Source organism: Ictidomys tridecemlineatus, chromosome 15, assembly GCF_052094955.1.
Source record: "Ictidomys tridecemlineatus isolate mIctTri1 chromosome 15, mIctTri1.hap1, whole genome shotgun sequence".
NCBI lineage: Eukaryota > Metazoa > Chordata > Mammalia > Rodentia > Sciuridae > Ictidomys > Ictidomys tridecemlineatus.
In genome coordinates, this window is record NC_135491.1 from 33,596,671 (window position 1) to 33,617,931 (window position 21,261).

At 42.9% G+C, this 21,261-nt stretch overlaps 1 protein-coding gene across 5 annotated transcripts in view; it reads right to left on the reverse strand.

Moving 5' to 3' along the window:
• LOC110597273 (uncharacterized) overlaps positions 1-21,211 on the reverse strand; it is a 34,015-nt gene extending 12,804 nt beyond the window's left edge. The window contains exons 1-5 of one of the 5 annotated variants that reach the window (XR_005731323.2): positions 19,815-21,196; positions 17,520-17,566; positions 16,188-16,310; positions 14,701-14,766; positions 9,945-10,228 (exon numbers count right to left, since the gene is read on the reverse strand). Coding sequence is in view for 3 of the 5 variants with exons in the window: in XM_078032326.1 (XP_077888452.1) it covers positions 14,233-14,316; positions 14,701-14,766; positions 19,815-20,288 (624 nt within the window). In the remaining 2 variants the exon portion in view is untranslated. The other 4 variants (XR_002483100.3, XM_040279393.2, XM_078032326.1 and 1 more) reach the window with 4 other exon arrangements.
• Positions 21,212-21,261: the final 50 nt, after the last annotated feature.

Sequence of the window (21,261 nt, forward strand, 5' to 3'; positions counted from 1 at the left end):
TTTTAAATGAGGTATATATACATGATTGAATAATATTCAGCCTTAAAAAAGGAAAATCTGAGAAATGCTATAATATCCATGAACCATGAGAACATAATGCTAAGTCAAATAAGCCCGTCCCAGAAGGATAAATACTGTACCATTTCATTTATTATGAGTTGTTTAAAATAGTCAAACTTACAGAGTTAAAGAGTAAAACTGTGGTTGTCAGGGATTAGGGGTTAAGAATTTGGAGAGCTGCTAATCATTAGATATACTGTCTCAATCATGCAGGATGAATATATTCAACACTGTATAATTCACAGTACTGTATTGTGCACCTAAAATTTTGTTATGATTTCATACCATGTGTTCTCACCACAACAAAATTAAAAAATGTAAGAGAAGAAATACAAACAGCAAATAGACATAACCTACTAGGAAAATGCAGATTAAAACAAGATACTACTACAAACCTACTAAAATAGCCAAAAGCCAGAACACAGACAACACCAAATACTGACAAGGCTGTGAAGTGGCATGTGCTCTCGTTCATTGCTGCTGAGAATGCAAAATGGCACCGGCACTTTGGAAGACAGTTTAGCAGTTCCTTATAAAATTAAACATCCTGTTACCATTTGAGTTAGCATTCAGGCTCTTTGGTATTTACCCAGGAAGGATGAAACACAAAAGCACACAGATATTCGTAGCAATTTTATTCATAATTGCCAAAATGTGGAAGCAACCAAGATGTTGGTGAATGGATTAAAAAAAAAACCTGGCATATCCATATTATGAAATATTACTCAGCCCTAAAAGAAGTAAATTACAAAGTCATAAAAAGACATGGAGGAAATATGTGTATTCCTTTTTTTATGTGTATTTTTTTTTTTTTTACTTTTTGGTTCTGGAGATTGAACCCAGGGGCACTTAACCACTGAGCCACATCCCCAGCCCTTTAATATTTTATTTAGAGACAGGGTCTCATTGAGTTGCTTAGGGCCTCGCTAAGATGCGGGAGGCTGGCTTTGAATTTGTGATCCTCCTGCCTCAGCCTCCTGAGCTGCTGGATGACAGGCTGCACTGTGATGCCCAGTGAAACGTGCATTACTAAGTAAAACAGATCAGTCATAGAAGGCTCCATGATGCAGGATTCCAGCGACGTGACATTCTGCAAAGGTGAAGTCATGGAGGCAATGAAGATATCAGAGGTAGCCAGGGGCTGGGGAGGAGGAAGGGTGGACACGAGGAATGGGATTCGCCGGGCAGAGACGTGACTGTAAGAGACATGACATATGGACACAGGTCATCACGCTCCACCAAACCCGCAGAGGTGACGTCGGTGCAAGCTCCTTCACTGTGACACAGAGGCTGCGCCGTGTGCAGGGGACACATGGACCGTGGGCCTCTGTCGGTAGAGAGACGTGACTTCCTCCCCTGTGTGCCCGACCCCTGGCCCCGGTTCTGTGACTCTGGAGCAGGCTGCACTGTGGGCGGGGGAAAGCCGTGGAAGCAGAGTGGACCTGACCTGACGAGGGTCCCCACGGGGTGTTGGGGGCAGGAGGGGTGTCAGGAATCGGGCGAGATGTGGAAGGGGCAGAGAAAGAGGCTGGGCGTAGGGCCGGGGGGCAGAGGAGGGCAGCTGGAGAGTCCACCAGGCGAGGCCCAGGAGAGCAGAGGTGGAGGGGCAGCCGCCCAGGGAGGAGCAAGGCCACCCAAGGGCGTTCCTGTGACTGCTGTCCTGGGGGCCGATATCCCCAGTGGAGCCCAGGGAATAGTCTAGAATGGAGCCCTTGTTGGAAAATAAATCCATGGACAGGGAGAAATCCCTGGACAAATAAGAGCAGTAAAATATCAAGAGAAGATAGGAAAGGAGAATCCAGAAGAAGGAGGTAAAGGTGGGCACAGGAAAGATCGAGAAATAATACTTTGGGATTTGCTCCAGAAATGTTTTCCTGCAGCTATAGATAGATAGATAGATAGATTGATTTAGTTGTAGTTGGACGCAATACCTTTATTTTTATTGGTTTATTTTTATGGGGTGCTGAGGATCAAACCCAGGGCCTCTCGCGTCCCAGGTGAGTGCTCTACCACCGAGCCACCACCCCAGCCCTTTTCCTGGGTTTGGAAATTTAAAGTCCGCGGGGTTTGGCTTCTTAGTGGACCTCCAGGTTTCCCACGTGAACGTTTCAAGGCTCCAGCTTTCCAGCTCCAGCGTGTTCAACCTCTATGTTTCTGCGTCTTCCCCTCTTTGAGTAAACAAGTCATAACTGCTTATCTCTCAGCCACTCAAGAATAACAAGGAGCCACTGTCCTTATCTGGTCCTGCTCCCTGCTCAGAGTAGTCATCCCCAGCCCCACGTCCAAGGGCAGCGAGTGAAGGCAGCACCTGCTCCTTGCCTTGATTTCCCACCTTTGAACACGCAGTCCCTCTAGAGGTGCCGTGTTTATTGTTACAGGGCTTCAGAGTCATAAATCATGCTCATGACATATGCTAATTGTGGTAAGCAGATACAGACAGGAACAGCACAGAAAGCTACCGCCAGAGTCACAACACACCAGCTAGAATACAGACGCAGCGGGGCAGGACCACGGCCCACACTGTCCCAGCACCCAGAACTAAGTAGGTACTGAGCTGAGTATCTGTGGCACATCTATTCGAGGCATAAGATCCAGATAACATTCTATCAAAAACATGACGATATACTGATCATTTAAGTCTATGTCATAATCCAAACTGATCAAGTTTCTAAAAATATTCCCAAGTCCTTTTTTTCTTTGAATTGTCTCACCCTTCTGTCTCTGTGAACCTCTGTGCACAACTGAAATTCCTACAGTTAGTTCACTGAGATGTTTAGAAGACAACAGAGATACGAATGCTCTGCTCTTTCCCTCTTTTGCTTTTTTATTAACTTTTTTTTTATTTGTTTTTGGTGGTACCAGGAATTGAACTCAGGGGCACTCGACCACTGAGCCACATCCCCAGCCCTATTTGTACTTTATTTAAAGACAGGGCATCACTGAGTTACTTGGCACCTCGAAGTTGCTGAGGCTGCCTTTGAACTTGTGATCCTCCTGTCTCAGCCTCCAGAGCTGCTGGAATTACAAGCATGTGCCCCCAGCCCAGCCCTTTGCATGTTTGAACCACTTTTAAAACAAACAATACCTGATAATATCGAGCTGTTTGTCTAAAGACTTGCTTCACATAGGATCATTACAGCTGTGTTACCAAAAATCAATAAAAACAATGAAAGAAAGCACATTTCTTAAAAATTTTGCCCTTGCCAGGTGTGGTGGTGCACACCTGTAATCCCAGTGGCTCCCGAAGCCAAGGCAGGAGGATTGTGAGTTCGAAGAAGCCAGCCCCAGCAACTTAGTGAGGCCCTAAGCAAACTAGCTACTTAGCAAGACCCTGTCTAAATAAAAGATAAAAAAACAAGCTGGGGATGTGGCTCAGTGGTTAAGTGCCCCTGGGTTCAATCCCTGGTACAAGGGGGAAAAAAAAAAAGGAAAGAAATCTGCCCTTCAAGAGGAAGAAGAAGTGCATCAATATGAAAGAACAGATGAGTTTCAACCCCCTGGATACTTCACCAGCTCCTCCAAGCCAAAGTCTGGGCCCACACTGGACACCTATCCTGTTCCCTCTAGGTCTGTCCTCCTGGGTTCCATTTCAAAACATCTTGTGATCTTGTGCTCGGCCTTCTGCAGGGCCTGTGGACATGCCTCTTCTCCGCCTGTGAATGCCGCCAGTCCCCAGGTCCTTCCTTCCTGTCATCTCCATCCCCATCTGCTTGTCAACCCCCTCCTGCCCTGGACACACTGGTGGCTCCGACCACGGTCTCTCACCTGGATGGCCACTCGCACAGCAGGACTGGTTCCCCACATCCAACCTTGCTGCCTCTAGTGTGCTCCCCTGCCAGCGCCAACATGGTACCTGCAAAATGCAGACCCGCTCAGGTGAATGCTCCAAGCCTTAAGGGGCCTCCTGTTTCCAGGATGAAGTCCAAGCTCAGCAGCCAGACATTTAAATGCCCTTCCCAGCCTGGCCCTGCCTGCTAGCCCTCCACACCCATCCCTGGTGCGCCTCTCCAACTGGACTCCTGCAAGGCTCCCAAATGTACCATGCTCTTCCTGGTCCTTGCTGCCCCTCCTGTCCCTTAGGATTTAACCCACTGAGCCCTCTCCTCCAGGAAGGCTTCCTTGACCTCTCACCCCCTTGGCCTGGCCAAAGGCTGCCCCTGCCCCGTGCTCCTGGGCACCTGGCCTTGCTCTCATGTCAAGCTGAGCTGAAATGGATGTTTCCAGCTGTGTCCACGGAACACACCAAGCTCCCAGCCACTGCTCATCTCCTGGCCTGAGCCCAATGCCCACCTTGTTGAAAGATGCCATCTTCCTATTTGTTTCCCCAGATCCAGCACCATGTAAAAACAGTATGAACAACAGTGAGTAACTAGAACATTCTATTGGCTAAAATCCAGTTCTGAGATGAACATGCTGACGTGTGCCACCTATACTCATATTCAGTGCCAACCCTAACCCTACCCTAACCCACTTGTAGAACTTGTATGAGGGGCAAGTAGATATTTATTTCTGACACGCACAGAATAAAACATTACTATGGCTAGGTCTGCGGCCCAAACATCTGGGAACTTCTAGATGTCGGGACAAGCGTCTTCCATTTGGCAGCACTTGATTAGACATCAAAAGGTGAGTTTAAATCCTCATCAACACTTAGTAGTCTGTCACGGGTCCTTCCTGGGTCCCAGTTTCCTCATCTGAAAAACAGATCTTCCCCAGTTGCCCAGAAGTTGAAACTGTCTGCCATTTTTCATGCACCAAATTTGAAAGAAGCTTGAATCAGAAGATTTCTAGGGGAGAAAAATAGGCTACTAGGGTGTCTCACATCTGACACTGAGTTATATTTATATGTAAAATGTAAAGATGGCAAGTGGTTTAAAATAATTTAGCCATAAGTTGTTCTGTGGAGAAAATATGTATAAACAATTATGGACCAAATTATAAAGTGCCTGGTGTTTTAAAAGAAAACACAGAGAATACAGCAATCATTGCAGAGTCAGGAAGTCTAGTGGTAAACAACCTATGATTTACAGTATTTGTAAAATTTTTTCAAAAACTGCCTAAAATTGCACCATTTTCCTTTTCTTTCATTTTTTAACTGCTACATAAACAGTATGACAAGACGATTCCACGGTGCTTTGTCATTATACATACTCAGAATGCTTAAGCTGCTGGCTTAATGTAGCCCTTTTGCAGAACACAATTTCCTAGAACAATTTATTTTGGCCTCCCCGTTGGCAATGCCATGTAGCTGTGGATTCTGGAATCGATATTGCTACATTTAAATCATGAGTATCTTAATTTGAATGTGCTTTATAACCACTTTGATCAAATCTATGGTTTACATAAATTTAAAGAAACTCTCATGGAAACCTTTGTCTTCCATTTTCCAAGTTTCTAAGTGTGACCAGAGTGTCCTAGTGTCTGAAAATTGGATATACATTCAGCAAAAGCTCTTAGCATTTAGTACATTGTTCACTAAAACATATATACACGCACATTCCACGGGTTCCCTCCATCTCAGCTCTCCTCCCACATTGTGAGCTTCCAATGATGCAAAATTAGTAGATTCCTAATTGCTTTTGATATTTTTCCTGTCCTCATCACCCAATCTAGGAGCTGTGGGAACTATGCTGAGAACAGGGGCGGCTGTACCGTCTCCTTTACTGTTAGGTTTCCAGGGGCTTGAAGCACTCACGGCTCTTCTAGCACATTCTAGTGTGTATTCTAGTATATATATTTGCACATGTATATATGTATACACACACACACACACACACATATATATACATGTAGGGCTGGGCATTTAGCTCAGTGGTAAAGCACTTGTCTGGCACATATGAGACTCCAGGTTTGATCCTAGCACTGAAAAAATAAGTAAGTAAATAAATGAATGCACACTCTTACTTGAATTTTCTTAGATTGCTCCAAATAATTTCTTAGTAAAATCATCGTCACTTCTGTGTATAATCTTATGAATGTAGTCTTTATAGAACTCTTTATCTACTTGTGATCTTGCAGTTTTAATTTTGAAGCTTTTCCAAAAGAGCATTAGGTTCTTGCATTATTTTTAAACCTAACAGAGTCTACAATTTTTAAATTGATTACAGTTTTATAGATTAGGCATTCAACTCACCAGAAAAGTATAAAATATCTTATTCTTCCTTATCAGATCGAACCTCATAACCTAAAGGAATCTTTCAAGCCCTAGTTTTCTGAAGATAACCCATTTGCTTTTCACACTCTCAGTCTATTTATTTATTCATTTGTGGATTATTTGCAGAGCTGGGGACTGGACCCAGAGCCCTGCACAAGCTCGACAGGCAGCGAGTGATCTGCCACTGAGCTACAGCCCGGGCCCCAAACCCACATACTTAAAATATTACTCTTAAACATGTCTCATTTCTGGTAAGTTCCTAAGCCATAGCAAGCTGTTAAATATACTCTGGGGCAAAAACATACCACTTTTGATACTCCCAGACATTCTAGCCTGACCAGATTCCGCCTGGCGGACAGCAGCTGCAGCCTGTCACTGACTCTTCCTCTCTGCTGTCCTCCTGGCAGGACTTCGCCGCTTCCACAGGCCAGCCTGTGCTTCCTGTGCCGAGGGTTCCCTCCGTCTCAGCTCTGCCGGTGTCCTTCTCCTCCCGCATTATGAGCTTCCAATGATGCAAAATTATGTAGATTCTATTCCTAGTTGCTTTTGATTTTTTTCCTGTCCTCGTCACCCAATCTAGGAGCTGTGGGAACCATACTGGAACAGGGGCGGCTGCACCGGCTCCTTTACTGTTAGGTTCCCAGGGGCTTGAAGCACTCGCGGCTCTTCTAGCACCTTCTAGTGAGTTTCCACCGGATGCTCCACTCCCTGCGTCCTGAGTGAATGACTGCATCAGCATTTAAAGATTCCCGGTGTGTACGCGTATCTTTTATCCAGTCATTCTGAAGAACAAGGGCTATTTTATTACCTCCTGGCCCCTGTGGCCATATGGCCATGACCACTGTGGGCTAGAGATGAAACCATACTTAGAAGCACTGAAGATCCTGGGTCTTGTAACTCACTCTAAAAAATAAAGATTATAACGTGGACAGTTGTGGGAGGGATCATTGGGGCCAGTTAATCACATCCAATTTTTTTATTATTATTATTAAAAACAAACAAACCAAAAGTATAAAGTCACATTGTCACACCTGTAGTAAGAGTTCTAATGTCAATATTCATGATGGAAAATCAGAGTAAAAACTTTCCCTGAAAGTTCTTTCTATGCATCGCCCCCAAAATATAGCATACATGGTTTTGTACACACCTCATCATGATTTAGTAAATATAACAGCACGATTTCCACCAGGGTTTGGTGGAAACAGAGCTGTTTCTTCCCTCAGGCATTTTGTAAAGGAGTTGCACTTTTAGAGATCATGGACCAGGAAAAGCTCCTTCTTGTTTTTGAGTTCTTCCATTTTCCTAGTAAGTGCAAACAGTTCAAAATGAGCTTTTTCTGGAACACCGCTGACTAGATTGTGCCAATGAGCTCATTCGACAAAGAAGAACGCAGGCAAGATGGTGGTGACAAAGGCCTGGCTCACAATCAGCCCTTGAATGTCAAGTCTTGATGAACACTTTGAAAATTGGGCCCCCAATTTCCCCAAGTAATGTCTTGATTTTCTAGTATATGTGTTAGCCTTGTTCCCTTATATAGGAATTGTTTCACCGAGAAGTAATTTTTTGCAGAAGTATTTCTATAAAATGAGAATAAAATCTATATTCTGGAAACATAGTTTCCTTATATCTAGCTACAAGTTATTTAAGGTAGTCTGTGTTTTAAAATCATAAAAAAATTCTCTTGATTTAGTGAATGTGATAATACTACAAAAATGTAGGTGCCCTTCTTGCCACTTCTGTTGCACAAAATCAATTCTAGTCTTAAAAAGAAATAGTCTATGTAATTAACATGTGACCCACAATTTCACTCCTGGGCATTTGGCCCAGGAAAACGAAAACTTATATTCACACAAAAACTGCTGCATGGATGTTTATAGCAGTTTTATTTGTAACAAATTCTGGAAAGTATCCTGAAGTCCCAATACCAGGGGACTGGTTAAAGGAGCTGTTACACCCGTCCTGTGGACTAGTACTCAACAAAAAGGGAACAAACTATGGACACACACAAGTGGAATGTCCAGAGAACAAGGCCAACTAAAAAACGCCAGTCCCAAAGGGTTACCTGCCATCATCCCATTTATACAACATTCTTAAAAGGGCAAAAGGATAGAAATGAGACCAGTCGGGCGGTTGATAGGTTTATCAGCTTTTCATCGCTGTAACCAAAACACCTGACAAGAACAACTCAAAGTAAGAAACGTTTATTTGGGGCTCACAGTTCCGGAGGCTCAGTCCGTGGTCCACCCACTCAGCAGCTCTGGGCCTGAGTGGGGCAGGGCATGATGGCGGAAGGGAGCAGCAGAGGAGGCTGCTCAGCTCAGGGGAGTCAGGAGCAGAGAGAGTGAGGAAGAAGGGGTAGGGCACCATCCCCAAGGGTACACTCCCAGGGACCCCCTCCCTCCAGCCAAGCCCCACTTGCCTACAGTTACTACCCGGGAGTCCATTCACATTATTAATCCATCAAATGGATCAATCCATGCCGCAGTCCAGCTGCAGCAAAATAACCGGGGGGTGACGAAAAACTTGTGTACATTGATACAGCAGGAGTGGGAGCCCTTTATTGTAGGACAACAGAGGTATTTATACATTCCACACAGCTTATCTAATTAACATAAACTAGATACAGCAGTCAACCAATAAGAAATCTCCACACTTAATGGCTCGCTGGCGCCACCTCACAAACCACTCCCCCTGGCAAAATGCCAGGCGCCATCCTGACTTGTTTACAGACTCTAACAAATCCACCCAAGTGGCTGCAGCTCTCATAATCATTTCCCCTCTGGACACTCCTGCACTAACACAAGCTTTGCAGGGGACACCTCACATCCACAGCACAGCACGAGGGTTAAAGAGCAGGTGGGATGGGAGAGGAGCAGGTGTGGCCGCACAAGGGTAATATGAGGGATCCCCGTGGTGGAGAGCAGTTCCTGTCCTGCCTATGAGGACATCAACATCCAGGCTGTGATTTTCTACTGTATGTTGCAAGATATGGGGAACCTGGGTAGGGGCTCAAGGACTTCTCTGCATTATGCTGCACAGCTGCCTGTGAATCTACAGTCCTCTCAAAATATACAAATTCAATAAAAATGAAAAAGGAAACATTCTAGCCTACTAAATGTATTTGGCCTCACTGAGGTCAGGGTTAAGAATTCACTATGGCCCCTGGAGTCTGTGAAAACTGTGGAATCAGGTGGAGCCCAAACTGGGCCACACCCAGCAGTTTCTGCAAGGGTCCTGGGACTCTCCCAGGTCCCTGAAGGGGCTACCTCTGGCCACAGGGCAGGGGGCCTCCTTTGGAGAGATACCCCTCCATTTTTGCCATAGGTGCTACAGAGGTCATGACAAGGAATTCGCCAATGGCAAAGTAACCCCAAATGTGTCCACTCCACAGAGACCCGGACGCCAATCTTTTTTACGTTTTAAATCAAACGTTCCGACACATAGCCAATGCTCCACCTCGGGTGGCATTTTTTTCTTTTATCTGAATGGCACTAATAGAGCTGTTCAGGAAGGAAATGTTCCGTCCCACAGGGGCCAATATAGAGAATTAAAATACACATATGATACCTTTCAAGACTTTTATGTCCAATAACTCTAATGGAGTCATATTAGAAAGTGATCTTAAACACCTCTAATGCTATCTGACAGAATTACTGAGATAAAGGGATTCTTTTGGACCCTCTTTTTCAGATCTAAATATTCATTCAATCCAATAAAGACATTTTAGAAAAACAGTCACCATATAAAATTTATTTCATTTTTTCCTTCACTTTGTTTCAAACAGAAATCATTTCAGCAACATTTTTTATCAAAAGCATTTTCAATAAAATTGATGATGAAGAAGAGTTTACCCTTCCCCTACATGGACACGAGGAGCTCAACTGGAAAAATACTGTCCTCTATAAACAGAAACGTTCAAAACATATTTAAATCCCCTGAGCGCTTGATTTTTCCAATTCTTTTCCATTTAGACTGAAACGGATGTCAGGAAATTTCAAAGACTGATGGCTGAATCTAAAAGGGAAAAAAAAACCATTTAGTTGTCACGGTCACTGCCATTGTCAGTCCCCAGTACCTTATACTTCCTGATCACACTGAACTTCACCAGGCGGCTTCTGCCTGGGAGAAGACAAATCACCAATCAATTATTACACTAATTAAAAATGCTACCTTAGGAGGTATTTTAATAACTCAGTAATGGGGTGAAGTGTTTCTTCTAATTGCTTACTTTAAAACATTTTTGGTAACAAAAACACGAGCCAGGCCGCACGGAACACTTATAAACATTTCATACTACAGTCTACATGGACTACCCAGGGGCCCCCAATGGTGGTGGTACAATTCTGCAACTGGTTGAGAACATGGAAAATAGAATTATATGCTAATTTGTCCCTATATTAAGTTATCATAAAGGTTAGACGAAACACAGTAAAGTGAATTCTGGAAAAATAATTAACTAAATAGGTTGGTATGTACCGTATCAAAGTAAACTGTTTATCTTAATAGATACAAATATAAGAAAGATTTTTTAAGGCAGGGGTATTTTCTCATTTTCAAAAACAAGTGTTTTAACTAACCCCAGGCAATGACTTGCATAATTTAAATTTTTTTATATAAATAGTTGTTCCCTAAAGAAGCACAGGAGCAGGGTAATTTTTTTTCAAGGGGGAAAAAATAAAGAAAAAGAGAGAAGGGCATAGTATCCAGAAGAGAATAATTTTCCCAGAAAAAAACTTCACTTTACCTACACATTTCTTAACTCACATAAACAGTTCTCTGTGTGCCGTAAAATGAGCACACATGTTCAAACTAAATGGTGGGGTAAGAAAGTATTGATTTTAATGCATTTTTAATTTTACTCCAAACTAAACAACAACATAGGTGTTTTCTTGGCATAGATCTGCCTGAAGAAAATATGCTTTATTCAAAAATCTATTGAGAAAGAAAAATCTAAATTATTTTTTCTGGAAGACATAAGTCATTCTATGGATTCTGCGTTGATTTAAAAAAACCATAAGACCAAATCAATCGTTGAAGAATTGGGCCTACTAGTTTCATATACGATGACGGCACATTCCTCATATTTCTGGATTTTAAAACTACTTTTGTAGAAAAAGAGAAAGGACATGGGAGGCAGGTAACGATGGCCACATGAAATCTTGTAGCATGTGGAATCCAAAGTGCAGGATTTCGTGAAGCACCCAGTTCATTTAAGAACACAACAAAGACAGTGGCAGAGAGCATCTGTGTCATGCCCTTAGGCAAATTCCTGGGGGGAAAAACACAATTATTTTATACTCTCGAGTCTATCCTTTCTGCCATCAAAAGATGTATTTATAATTTCCATATAAGAAATATGCCATGCCGTAGGAGAGCTTGCATTCATACAGCCATCTGAAGTTCCTTTAAATCATAACTCATTTTTAATTTCTGAAGGGATCTTGCCTATTGATTTTAATGATTTTATGACTACTAGTTACCATAGAATGAGTTAGGTGCTCATGAAATATCAGTTTGACATCTTGTTCAAATACTTACTTTTCTCCCTGCATTCCCAGCCCTGTCTACCCTATTTTTCCACCTACCAAGTTAGATATGGAGACATTCAGATATAAAATCTTCAAACACCTGGACACATCAACATGCAGTTATATACCTCTTACTATTATTTTGTTGGAAGGATTTTATGTATTGAGATCTTAATACACTCCTCCCCCTCCCCCAAAAAAGAGCAAAAGTCTAACAAAAATGAAAACCTGCACTGATGCCTAAAAAATCAGTTCTTAAGTAAATTAATCTTCATTCCCAGGGAATGCAATCTGATGTCCAGAGACTGAAAGTCGGTCTACCATAAAATATGGCACATTAAATACTACAATGACCCACTTGAAATGTCTTCATGCAATTATAATGTCCTCTACAAACAACTGTGGATACAGTTATATTTTAATATTCAGTACCAGAGGTTTCCATGCAAAATATATTGAAATTGTAAAGATACTGAAGTCGGTTTAAGATAGCATCAAACAAATCAGTAGCTATTCCATGGCAAAAATGAAGGTTGAAAATCAGACTTGAAAAGAATTATTAAAATGAGGAAGAAATATTGAGTTATCACAAGCAACACTACCATTCCTGCTTCTAAAATTCAGGATTTCAACCAGCTAGCTGGGAAGAAAGAAAAGCTTCTTCTAACCAGCTAAAAAGAAAGTCCTTACCAAGCCCCTTGAAAAAGCTCATTTTCACATTACTCAGGCTTCATTATGCTAAATCAATATTCGTTTAGTCACTGGGGTTATTGACATATTTTAAAATAAAAGTATACCCTTCAGCTACTGCACTCATTACAGGTAATTTGTCTTGTCAGAGAGCAGGGAATATTATCCTAGTCTTTCAGGGGCTGACAGCCCATGGAAATACCTCCCCATGGTTACAACTGTAAATAATTTTAAGGTAAAATATTGAAAAATCAATGACTGTTTCCTGCAATCTGTCACAAACAAATCAATCATAATCTGCACTGCCAGAGAGTATGATTTGAAGGAGATGGGAGCAGATGTAATTCTTGGCTGGAATCTCTCATTTCAAAATCACTTCACATAATGGTGTCATCATTTAAACACTTAACAGTCGCTGCGACTGCCACTGGAACATCCAGTCGGACAAAACCACAAGGAGGAGGAGGAGAAAATGCCATCACTATTATGTTAACAAACATTTAATTTAAAGGGTTGCTGCATTAGTAAATTTCCGCTGAAAACGGTTTTACCTGCCTCTTTTGCGGTTTGAAATTAATCAAGGCTGCTTTTCTGTGTTCTGATGCCTAGAAAATTAGCCCAGGACTCAAAGTATACTCACAGGCCTTTTATTTTAAAAGTCCATTACAGAGAATAAAATTTGGAATGGCAAATAAGACATTTCCATTTCAGAATATCCATAATTCTATGTTCAAAACAATGATTAAAAAACAGTGTCATTGATGTCAAGATGATACTTTGATGACTTAAGAGCAGCTGTAAAGGAATACAGTAAGACCTGTTCAATCTAAACACACCCCTGCGCTCCATATACAAGCTACACCACAGAGGGATATACAAAAACCAGTGCAATAACCCAGCATCCAAGTGCAAAAGTTGCTCAAGGTCATAATATTGAATACTTTTACAAATGTAAACTGCTTTTCAAATAATCGCTTTGATATTCCCATTTTTTTCTTACACTATATTTTATGGTCTCCTCAGCTGCTTATAACCCTCTGTATAGGCATGAATAAAAGAATCTGAAAATTGGTATATTTTGCCTTTCTCTTGGGTTAACCCCAAACACTACTGGACATGAAGATTAGTCTCTTTTCTGAAGGTTTGTGTTTTTAAATGTACGCTAGTTCCTTTAGTGGGTGAAACCAATTTTAGCTATCACATTTCTTACCAATTGCCTAATTATTCAATTAGACACATGAAGTCCTTTATTGTTCATTAATATTTCTCCCTAGATAGAGTTCAGGGGGCAGACATCTTTGATGACTAGAAAAGTAGTTTTTCTTAACAAGGAAAACAAATAGATACAAATACCATTCCACAACAGAAGCCTGTAGAAAGCTCTGAGACGAAGTAATTGGTCTTTTACAAACACCAATTTCTAATTTAACCTGCATCATCAATGTGCAGATTGGCATCAGGAAGTGGAGTCTTTTCTGATAGATCCAAATCGAACCCAATTTTTGTTCTTCAAGAATCTTAGGTGTATTTCTCCAAGGCCAACTCCAGGTTTTTGAAAACGAAAAAGCACGTGGGTAAAGCACCAAAGGCATCCCCCAGAACCAAGCAAGAGTCCTCCTTCCCTGGGAATCCCCGCAACAGCTGCAGGCTCGGTAGCTAAGCAATCTCGCCAGTGGAAAAGGAAAGCCTCACCAGGCCTAGGATTATAGGAAGAGCAGAGATCCACAGCTCGGAACCAGGAGAGGCAGCCATGTGCTGAGCTGCTGGTGCACGCGCTGGAACGCCCCAGGCGGGCCCAACTCACTTCTCGCCAGGGCTCTGGAACCAGCTGCCAACCACCAAGTCCTCCCCTCCAAGCCTGGTTATGGCTGGCAGCAGATCACCCTGCGGGGAACACATCTCCCAGTGAACCAACAAAGGACGCGAGGTAAACAGGGACAGTGGGACAAGGCTGCAGGCATGCGTGTCAACCACAAACTGAAATGTTAGTCACCTACTAGCACCGACCAGGACACCATCACAGAGCTCAGTCTCAGAAAGAAGCTATTTTAAGGGTGCTGAATCTGCCGAAAGGAGATTTCTCCGTGTTCCCAACGCAGCCCTGACATACCCTAAGAGAAGCAGGCTCAAAAACTTAGCAGAGGAAAATAAGTCTGCTTGCATATCCCAAATTCAAAGAAAAAGCTGTCTAGTGGATAAAATTCTTATATATATAAGGATGATTCAGGATTACAAAGAAAAGTCTTCTTTTAAAAGAGAGAATATTACCTTCCTGTCTGCAGACTCTCCTCTTCCTACAGCCAGGACACTAGATCCATCAGGAACTGTGGACTCCTGGAAAGAAGAACAGAATGGTTAGCCCCCACTCTCCTTCCTCTTCCTTCCTTCGTGGGATCACAATTTAATTACCAATTCTTCAATTGATTTTATTCCTGAATGATACATTTCTCAAAAAGCATACTCGTTAGCTATTTCCACCAGAGAACATTTAGTATGACCTTATCCATTAATCAACCCTAGCCCAAGACTGGAGGCCGCTTCCTTCTGGTTTCTACAGTGGCAGACCCTGCCCACGTCTATTTTATTACAAAAGGAACAGAGTTTAAATATATTTGAATTACACCTTCAGTGCATGTGAAATATGAGTTTTCATAATAAATTTGGCAGATGACAGATGTGAAATTCAACAAATCTGCATATATGTTTAGATTTTTTCCCATATTTATCCTTAGAAGGAAAAAGAAACAACCATCTAGATCCTTTCATCTCTTAAATTCAACAACTCTGTACATGCTTTAAAACAAAACAAAAAAGAAGCTTAAAGGTAAACAAAGAGGAATCAGACTGCCCTCCCCCTCCCCCTGAGCATTTTCTTGATATTTGTGTCATGTTTTCTCACTTGCTGGAATGCCTCAGCTCTCGGCCATACACGAAACTCCCTTCCATGAGTCCCAATCAGTAACAGGGGAAGTCAAGTCTATTATTTATAATCAATTATTAGTTCACATTACAGTAAAAATCACTTGAATGCCTTAAAAAGTATCACAGAGAAGCATTTTTTTCTATCAAAATATATGCTAACTATATTGCCTTCTGTAAAACTAGCTTTTTATTTTTATCATATACTAATTTTTTTATTCAACAAAATATTCTGTTACTAAATCCTATTCCTTGTTCTGCCCACTAGACAACACAAATATTCTGCAAAATAATTCTTTCTCATGCACCTATATTCAGCAGCCAAATTTTAATGAGAAATGGCAAGTTCTACCTACACCTGTATACTATTCGCCACTCATGACCGGATCACAAAATTTACCATTAAAAGAACTAGGTAATTAAAATAATGCCAAAATGTGATTTGGTACAAGTAGAGTCTTTTTAAAAAATAATAATTGTATTTCTATAAAATATCTTAGTCTTCATATTTATGAAAGGTAATGAGTTACTTTATAAATTTCGCTACCCAGTAGTATCATTCAAATGAATTATTCAATGTAATTCCAGGAAACATGACAAATAAAAATAAATAAATTATCCAGTGTCATTCTACGAATCCAAAAATTTTCTATTTACTACACTCTCGGTGAATGCAATAATGGAATTTTAATATTGAAAGGCCTCAAGTGGAATTCTCTACCTTCTGTACTTAGCCTCTGTCACCAGTGTCAATTCTTTGGTAAAGCCAACCCTCATGCTATTTTGAGTCACTCCACACACAAGCATCCCCACAGTGTGTGTGTGCAGACACTCACCTGCAGATGAGCCTTGGGACATGCAAGAATAAATTTCAGCCAACATTTGGAGGAACCCCACAGTTTGAAAGTGAACTTAACTGAAAACATCCAAACATATTATGGAAGCATCATACTTATCACCTGTATAGAAAATGGAAATGATTCTGTTTAAGGAAACACAGAAGACTAGCAATACTTCTGGGATATTAGATATGAATATCTAATCTAATTTTCTCCAAGGTATCACTCCATATTATGGTGAATAAACAAATAAAAGCTGTATCAAGGTGTGGAATATCATTAGCTTGAGAAAAGGCTAGAAAAATGGATTACATAAATCACAACTGCAGGAGAAAATTATATTCCCTTCTCCTGAACAAATGTCAAGTTCATCCTCACTAATAAAGACTTAAACTCAAACTACATTAGAATATACTGGTTTTCAATTTTGAAGCATTTAAGTTAATTTGCCAAGCTAAATTGGTGCTTAGGTATAATACAGCTATAAAAACATTGCAGATTTATGCAGAAATAAGTTATCAGTATCACACTTTAGAGTAGTGCCGAGAAAGCAATCCAAACTCATTACTAAAAAGGAAAATAGAATTTCTACACATTCTTAAAACTGTGCCAGCTGTTATCCTATTTAGAAAAATTATTCTCCACCAAACAGCTACCAAATATGCCAAAAAGATGTTAAAAATACAGACATCAACACATAACCTAGATAATGAGGAGAAAAAAAAGATACTGAGATACTACCACTCAAAAACAGGCTGGGCTAGTTTAGAATAAAAACATGGTTTCAAAGTATAATATTTATAATCTATTTAAAAGAACATATTTAATCCATTCAGGATTATAGAATTTCATTTATTTCCATGTAATCAACTAAAGAACATTTTTTAATTTTTCCTAAGATTTCTAGAATATATAAATATATTAATAATTACTTGATGCTATCAATCAAAACTGATGATATGCAATTAGTTCATGTTCCTATTTCATCTCTTCCAACACAATAAATTTTTAAATAACACATGGATAACAGCATGAGGATGGAGATGCAGCTGCCAAAGAAAAAAAATTTTGATGGGGGGCTGAGGGATAAATAAAGCAATTATCTCTAAATTAACGCTCTTGTTTTAGTTTGAGCAAACAAATCTAAATAAGTCTCCCTTTGATTTTAGTTTACCATGTAATTCTAACCAGCTAATTATCCTTGGAGTCAAGAATGAGCTGGGACTCTACACCTGGCTTTTCCGATCATGATCATATGCCTGTGGTCTCCTCTACTTTCATTTCCTCTTTCTACAATGAGTTTTAATATTAAAGGGAAAACACACACACCTCTCTCACACACGCTGATGGACAGCCAGCTTCCAGGAAAGAGTGAGCTACAAAGAGAGGGGGAAATCTTAATGTAATCCTTATGTTAAGGGGTATTAGGTGCTGGGTAAGCCAAAGGTAATATAATCAGCAGCATCCGCCTTGCCATTGTTTTTGCAGTCAGAGATTTAGAGTGAAGGACAGTAATGTTATTTTAGTGGTCACCCAGGTTATGATTCAGATCCTTAAACTAATGCATCCTCTCCACTTGCTCATCAATTCAAATTTACAGAACAATATTTTGGAAAAGATAAGTTCTCCTCCATTTCCAGAACTAAAAACAAGGCATTCCACGGATGTTGTAGCTAGGCACTTGATATATGGAAAAGAAACTGTTTTCCACCACTGAGACACCATGGGAGACTCTTTCCTCTCCAAAAAATTCCAATGGCATACATTTCTCAAGTATGCACCTTTTTTTCGTATTCCTGTTTCTGAACATTAAGCATGGCTTCCTCAAACGGTGTTTTCTAAACACCAATGTTTGTTTAATCATATACTGCAGTCTTATGTTTTTAATTTTTTTTCAAAATCAGAAACCATTTATTCTACAAAGGTAGAGTACAAAGAAAGCGAGCTGAGAAGATGTATTGCCAAAAAGCCACAAGTAGTACTACTACATGCCAGAACACTTAACATTAAACTACCATTTCTCTCTAAAACTTCTGTTGCCAAGCGGCTCACAAAATCTGCAAACAGAAAGAGAGGTTTCAAGTGCAATTAAATTCTCCAAAAGCAAAACTGTACAAAAAAAATATGCTGCCCTTCTTATGTCTCCATTTATAGACAACATTTTCTCAGGATCTTAATTAAGATAACGATGCACACCTGTGTCAACATTCTCTGGCAAGACAGCCTTATCAATCATAATCCTTTAAGTACACTCTAAAACAGCCAAGCGATATGACAGAAGCAATCTGTTGCCTTTCCTGGAGTTGGTGTTGTGTCTCTCCCACAAGAATGATGAGATCTTTAAAATACAGCAGCCCTACTTTTACGAGTCTTTAAAGTTTTAACAGTAAACAGCTATTACACTAAGCAAACAGGAGTAACCTCTTTTGCACTTGATTGAAACAATGACAACTATACAGTCAAGCTTCATGGCCATGTCTTGACAATACAATTATGGATCATGTTTGAAAGCTTTACCTTTTAAGAGTTATGCATAACTGGATCCAAGCAGACAGGGCAAACCAATAAACCCTTAGTGAGTTTAAATATGAAGTTTAAGAGCCCCATGTTAAAAACAATCAGAGCAAACCTATCCCTAGTGTAAGTTAACATATTCAGAAAGATACAAATGCAGTGCTAAGTAAAAAGAAAAGCCAAGAAAAAAATTGTGGGTAATCTGAGATGAGGGTTGGGTTGGTTGATCTCACCTCTGCTGGTGGAGAAAAGAGATTCAGTGACAAGAGACCTGTGAAACTACTGCTAACAAGTAAACTGATTCTCAAATGGAAAAGCTGATGAATAGAAAGGGAAAGAATGGGGAACAGAGCCTCACCACCAAGATACAAAGTTAAAACTCGTTGTTTACCAGAGAAAACGTGAAAGCGACCATCTAAAAAAAAAAAAAAACAAAACGAAAGAACATTGGCCTGATGCAATCTGAATTCCGCCTGCCTACTAATAATCAGTCCTTCCCTTTCACATATTAGCACAATTCTATCTCAGAAGCCGGCGGCCGTGACCAGCAGAGCAGCAGACCCATCAATGTGCAAATAAAGCAGAAAATAGAGACATCCTTAAGAAATGAGTCTTAAATTTGACGTAGAGCGGAGGTGACAACCACGGCAACAGAACCATAAATTCTAAATGCTTCAATATCTTGCAGGATCCTTTCCAGTCCTCCCTGACACAAAAAAAGAAGGGACCAAAAGCGGGGTGGGGGGAGCAGGGAGGTGGTGGGGGGACGGGAGAGAAACAGCCGTGGGTCCAGCGTGGTGGGATTATGTAATGAGGATGTCTGCGTGACAGTCTCGGATTCTCGGTGGCACAAACCTCCACGGCTCCATTTCAGAAACCCATCCTACTGGACCAGAGTCCAGAGAGTGATGGAGGGGTGGACACGCGTGGACGCAGGGGACACGCTCGCGCGCGTCCTCCCGCGAACGTGACACCGGGAGAGGCGCATCGGAGGTTCTCGCCCACGCGCGGGGCCCCGCCGCGTCCTCCTGGTCCACGGGGGGACGCGGCCGTGGCTCGGAGGCGGAAGCCGGCGGCGCGGCACTGGGACCCGGCTCCGAGGGGGCTCACCTCTGCTCCGCGGAGCGGGCTCGCGGGACGCGGACGCTCCCTCGTGGCAGGCGCGAGTCCCCGGCGGGCGGCGCACGCGGGCTGCCACCGACCGTTAGCGCTGAGGGCTGCAGCGGTGGCGGCGGGCGGAGCCGGGGGCGGGCGCCGAGGAGCCGCGCGGCCGCGGGAGGCGGGAGCCCAGGCAGCGGGGCGGGGACGCTCCGGCTGCTCCCTGCCGCCACCACGACCGCCCCGAGCCCTGGAGGGTGAGCCGAGAGGCCGCCACTGGCCTGCTCCGCGCTTCCCGGGTTCGGGCTGTGCTGGCCGCTGCGCCTCGCTCCAGTGTCGGCGGGCTCGCAACCCCCTCCGCCCCGAATCCTGTCCCGGCTGCACGCTGCCGTCGGCTTCTCGTCTCCATGACAATAGTGCCACCGAAGCCCCGCCCGGCCCCGCCCCTTCGGTGCCGGGACTCGGAGGGAAGCGAGTCTGCGTCATCACGGGGCGGAGCCAATGGAAGACGGCGGCCAATCAGAGGCGAAGGCCGTGTAACGGGAAGGGCGGGGCTGACCGAGAGGCTCTCGGGTACTGTAGTCCGGAGCGCTCTGTCGGCCTGAGGGGCGGAACCTCAATGGGGAGCAGACGGAGGGGAGGAGTCAGCGCGCGTGCGTGAAGGCGCGCCGCCGGGCGGGTGCCAGTGTGGGGAGTTGGGGGTTAGTGTTTGCTCTGGCTGAAGCTCAGGATATAAAGTGTGTCTTGCGCGTCAAAGTCATTGTAAGAAACTTTGTATATGTTGTGCTTCGGTGGCGTGTGGCTCCGTTATAAAAGCTCACGAAGTCTCTGATACACAGAACTCGACCGCAGTGCCCGACACTGGGCAGGCCCCTGTCTGGTTCACCAGCGCCCCTGTCTGTCCCAGAGTTCGAGTGCGTCGGTGACTTGAGGCGGCGGGAGGCGGAGAGATTGGGAGAGGATCTGTTTTGTATTCTAACTGAGTGGCCGTGGTGGGCAAGGGCTCTGCCTGTGACTCAGTTGTGTTTGTCTTGCCAGCGCCTCGCTGAACAAACAGTGGTTGGGTTGGGCACTGCTCTGCCTAGTGTTTGCAGTGGAGCTTGGGCGGGTGCGAGAGTGCATGTGAAAGGCAAGGCAACTTAGTTGAACAAAAGGGAAGGGGACCCGCATCCTCCGCCACTACCGAGCTAGCAGGGCGAGCTGCCCAAGGAAAACCGGCAGAAGGACGCTCTGCGCCACAGGGGGGTGGAAGGGGAGGTGGGGGGGGCGAGGAGGTCTGGGGACCTACTCCAGTGTAGCACCTTCTCCGTTTGGTAGTTCTTGCCCACTACCTCTCCTCTAGAAAAAGGCTACCTCGGCAGTCCCAGGACCCCAGTGTCGCCTCCCTCGCTGTCCCGCCGGGCGGTCAGTGGAAAGAAGGCCGAGCCGAGGCCTGGCTTTCGCCCACCTGCTGCTGCTG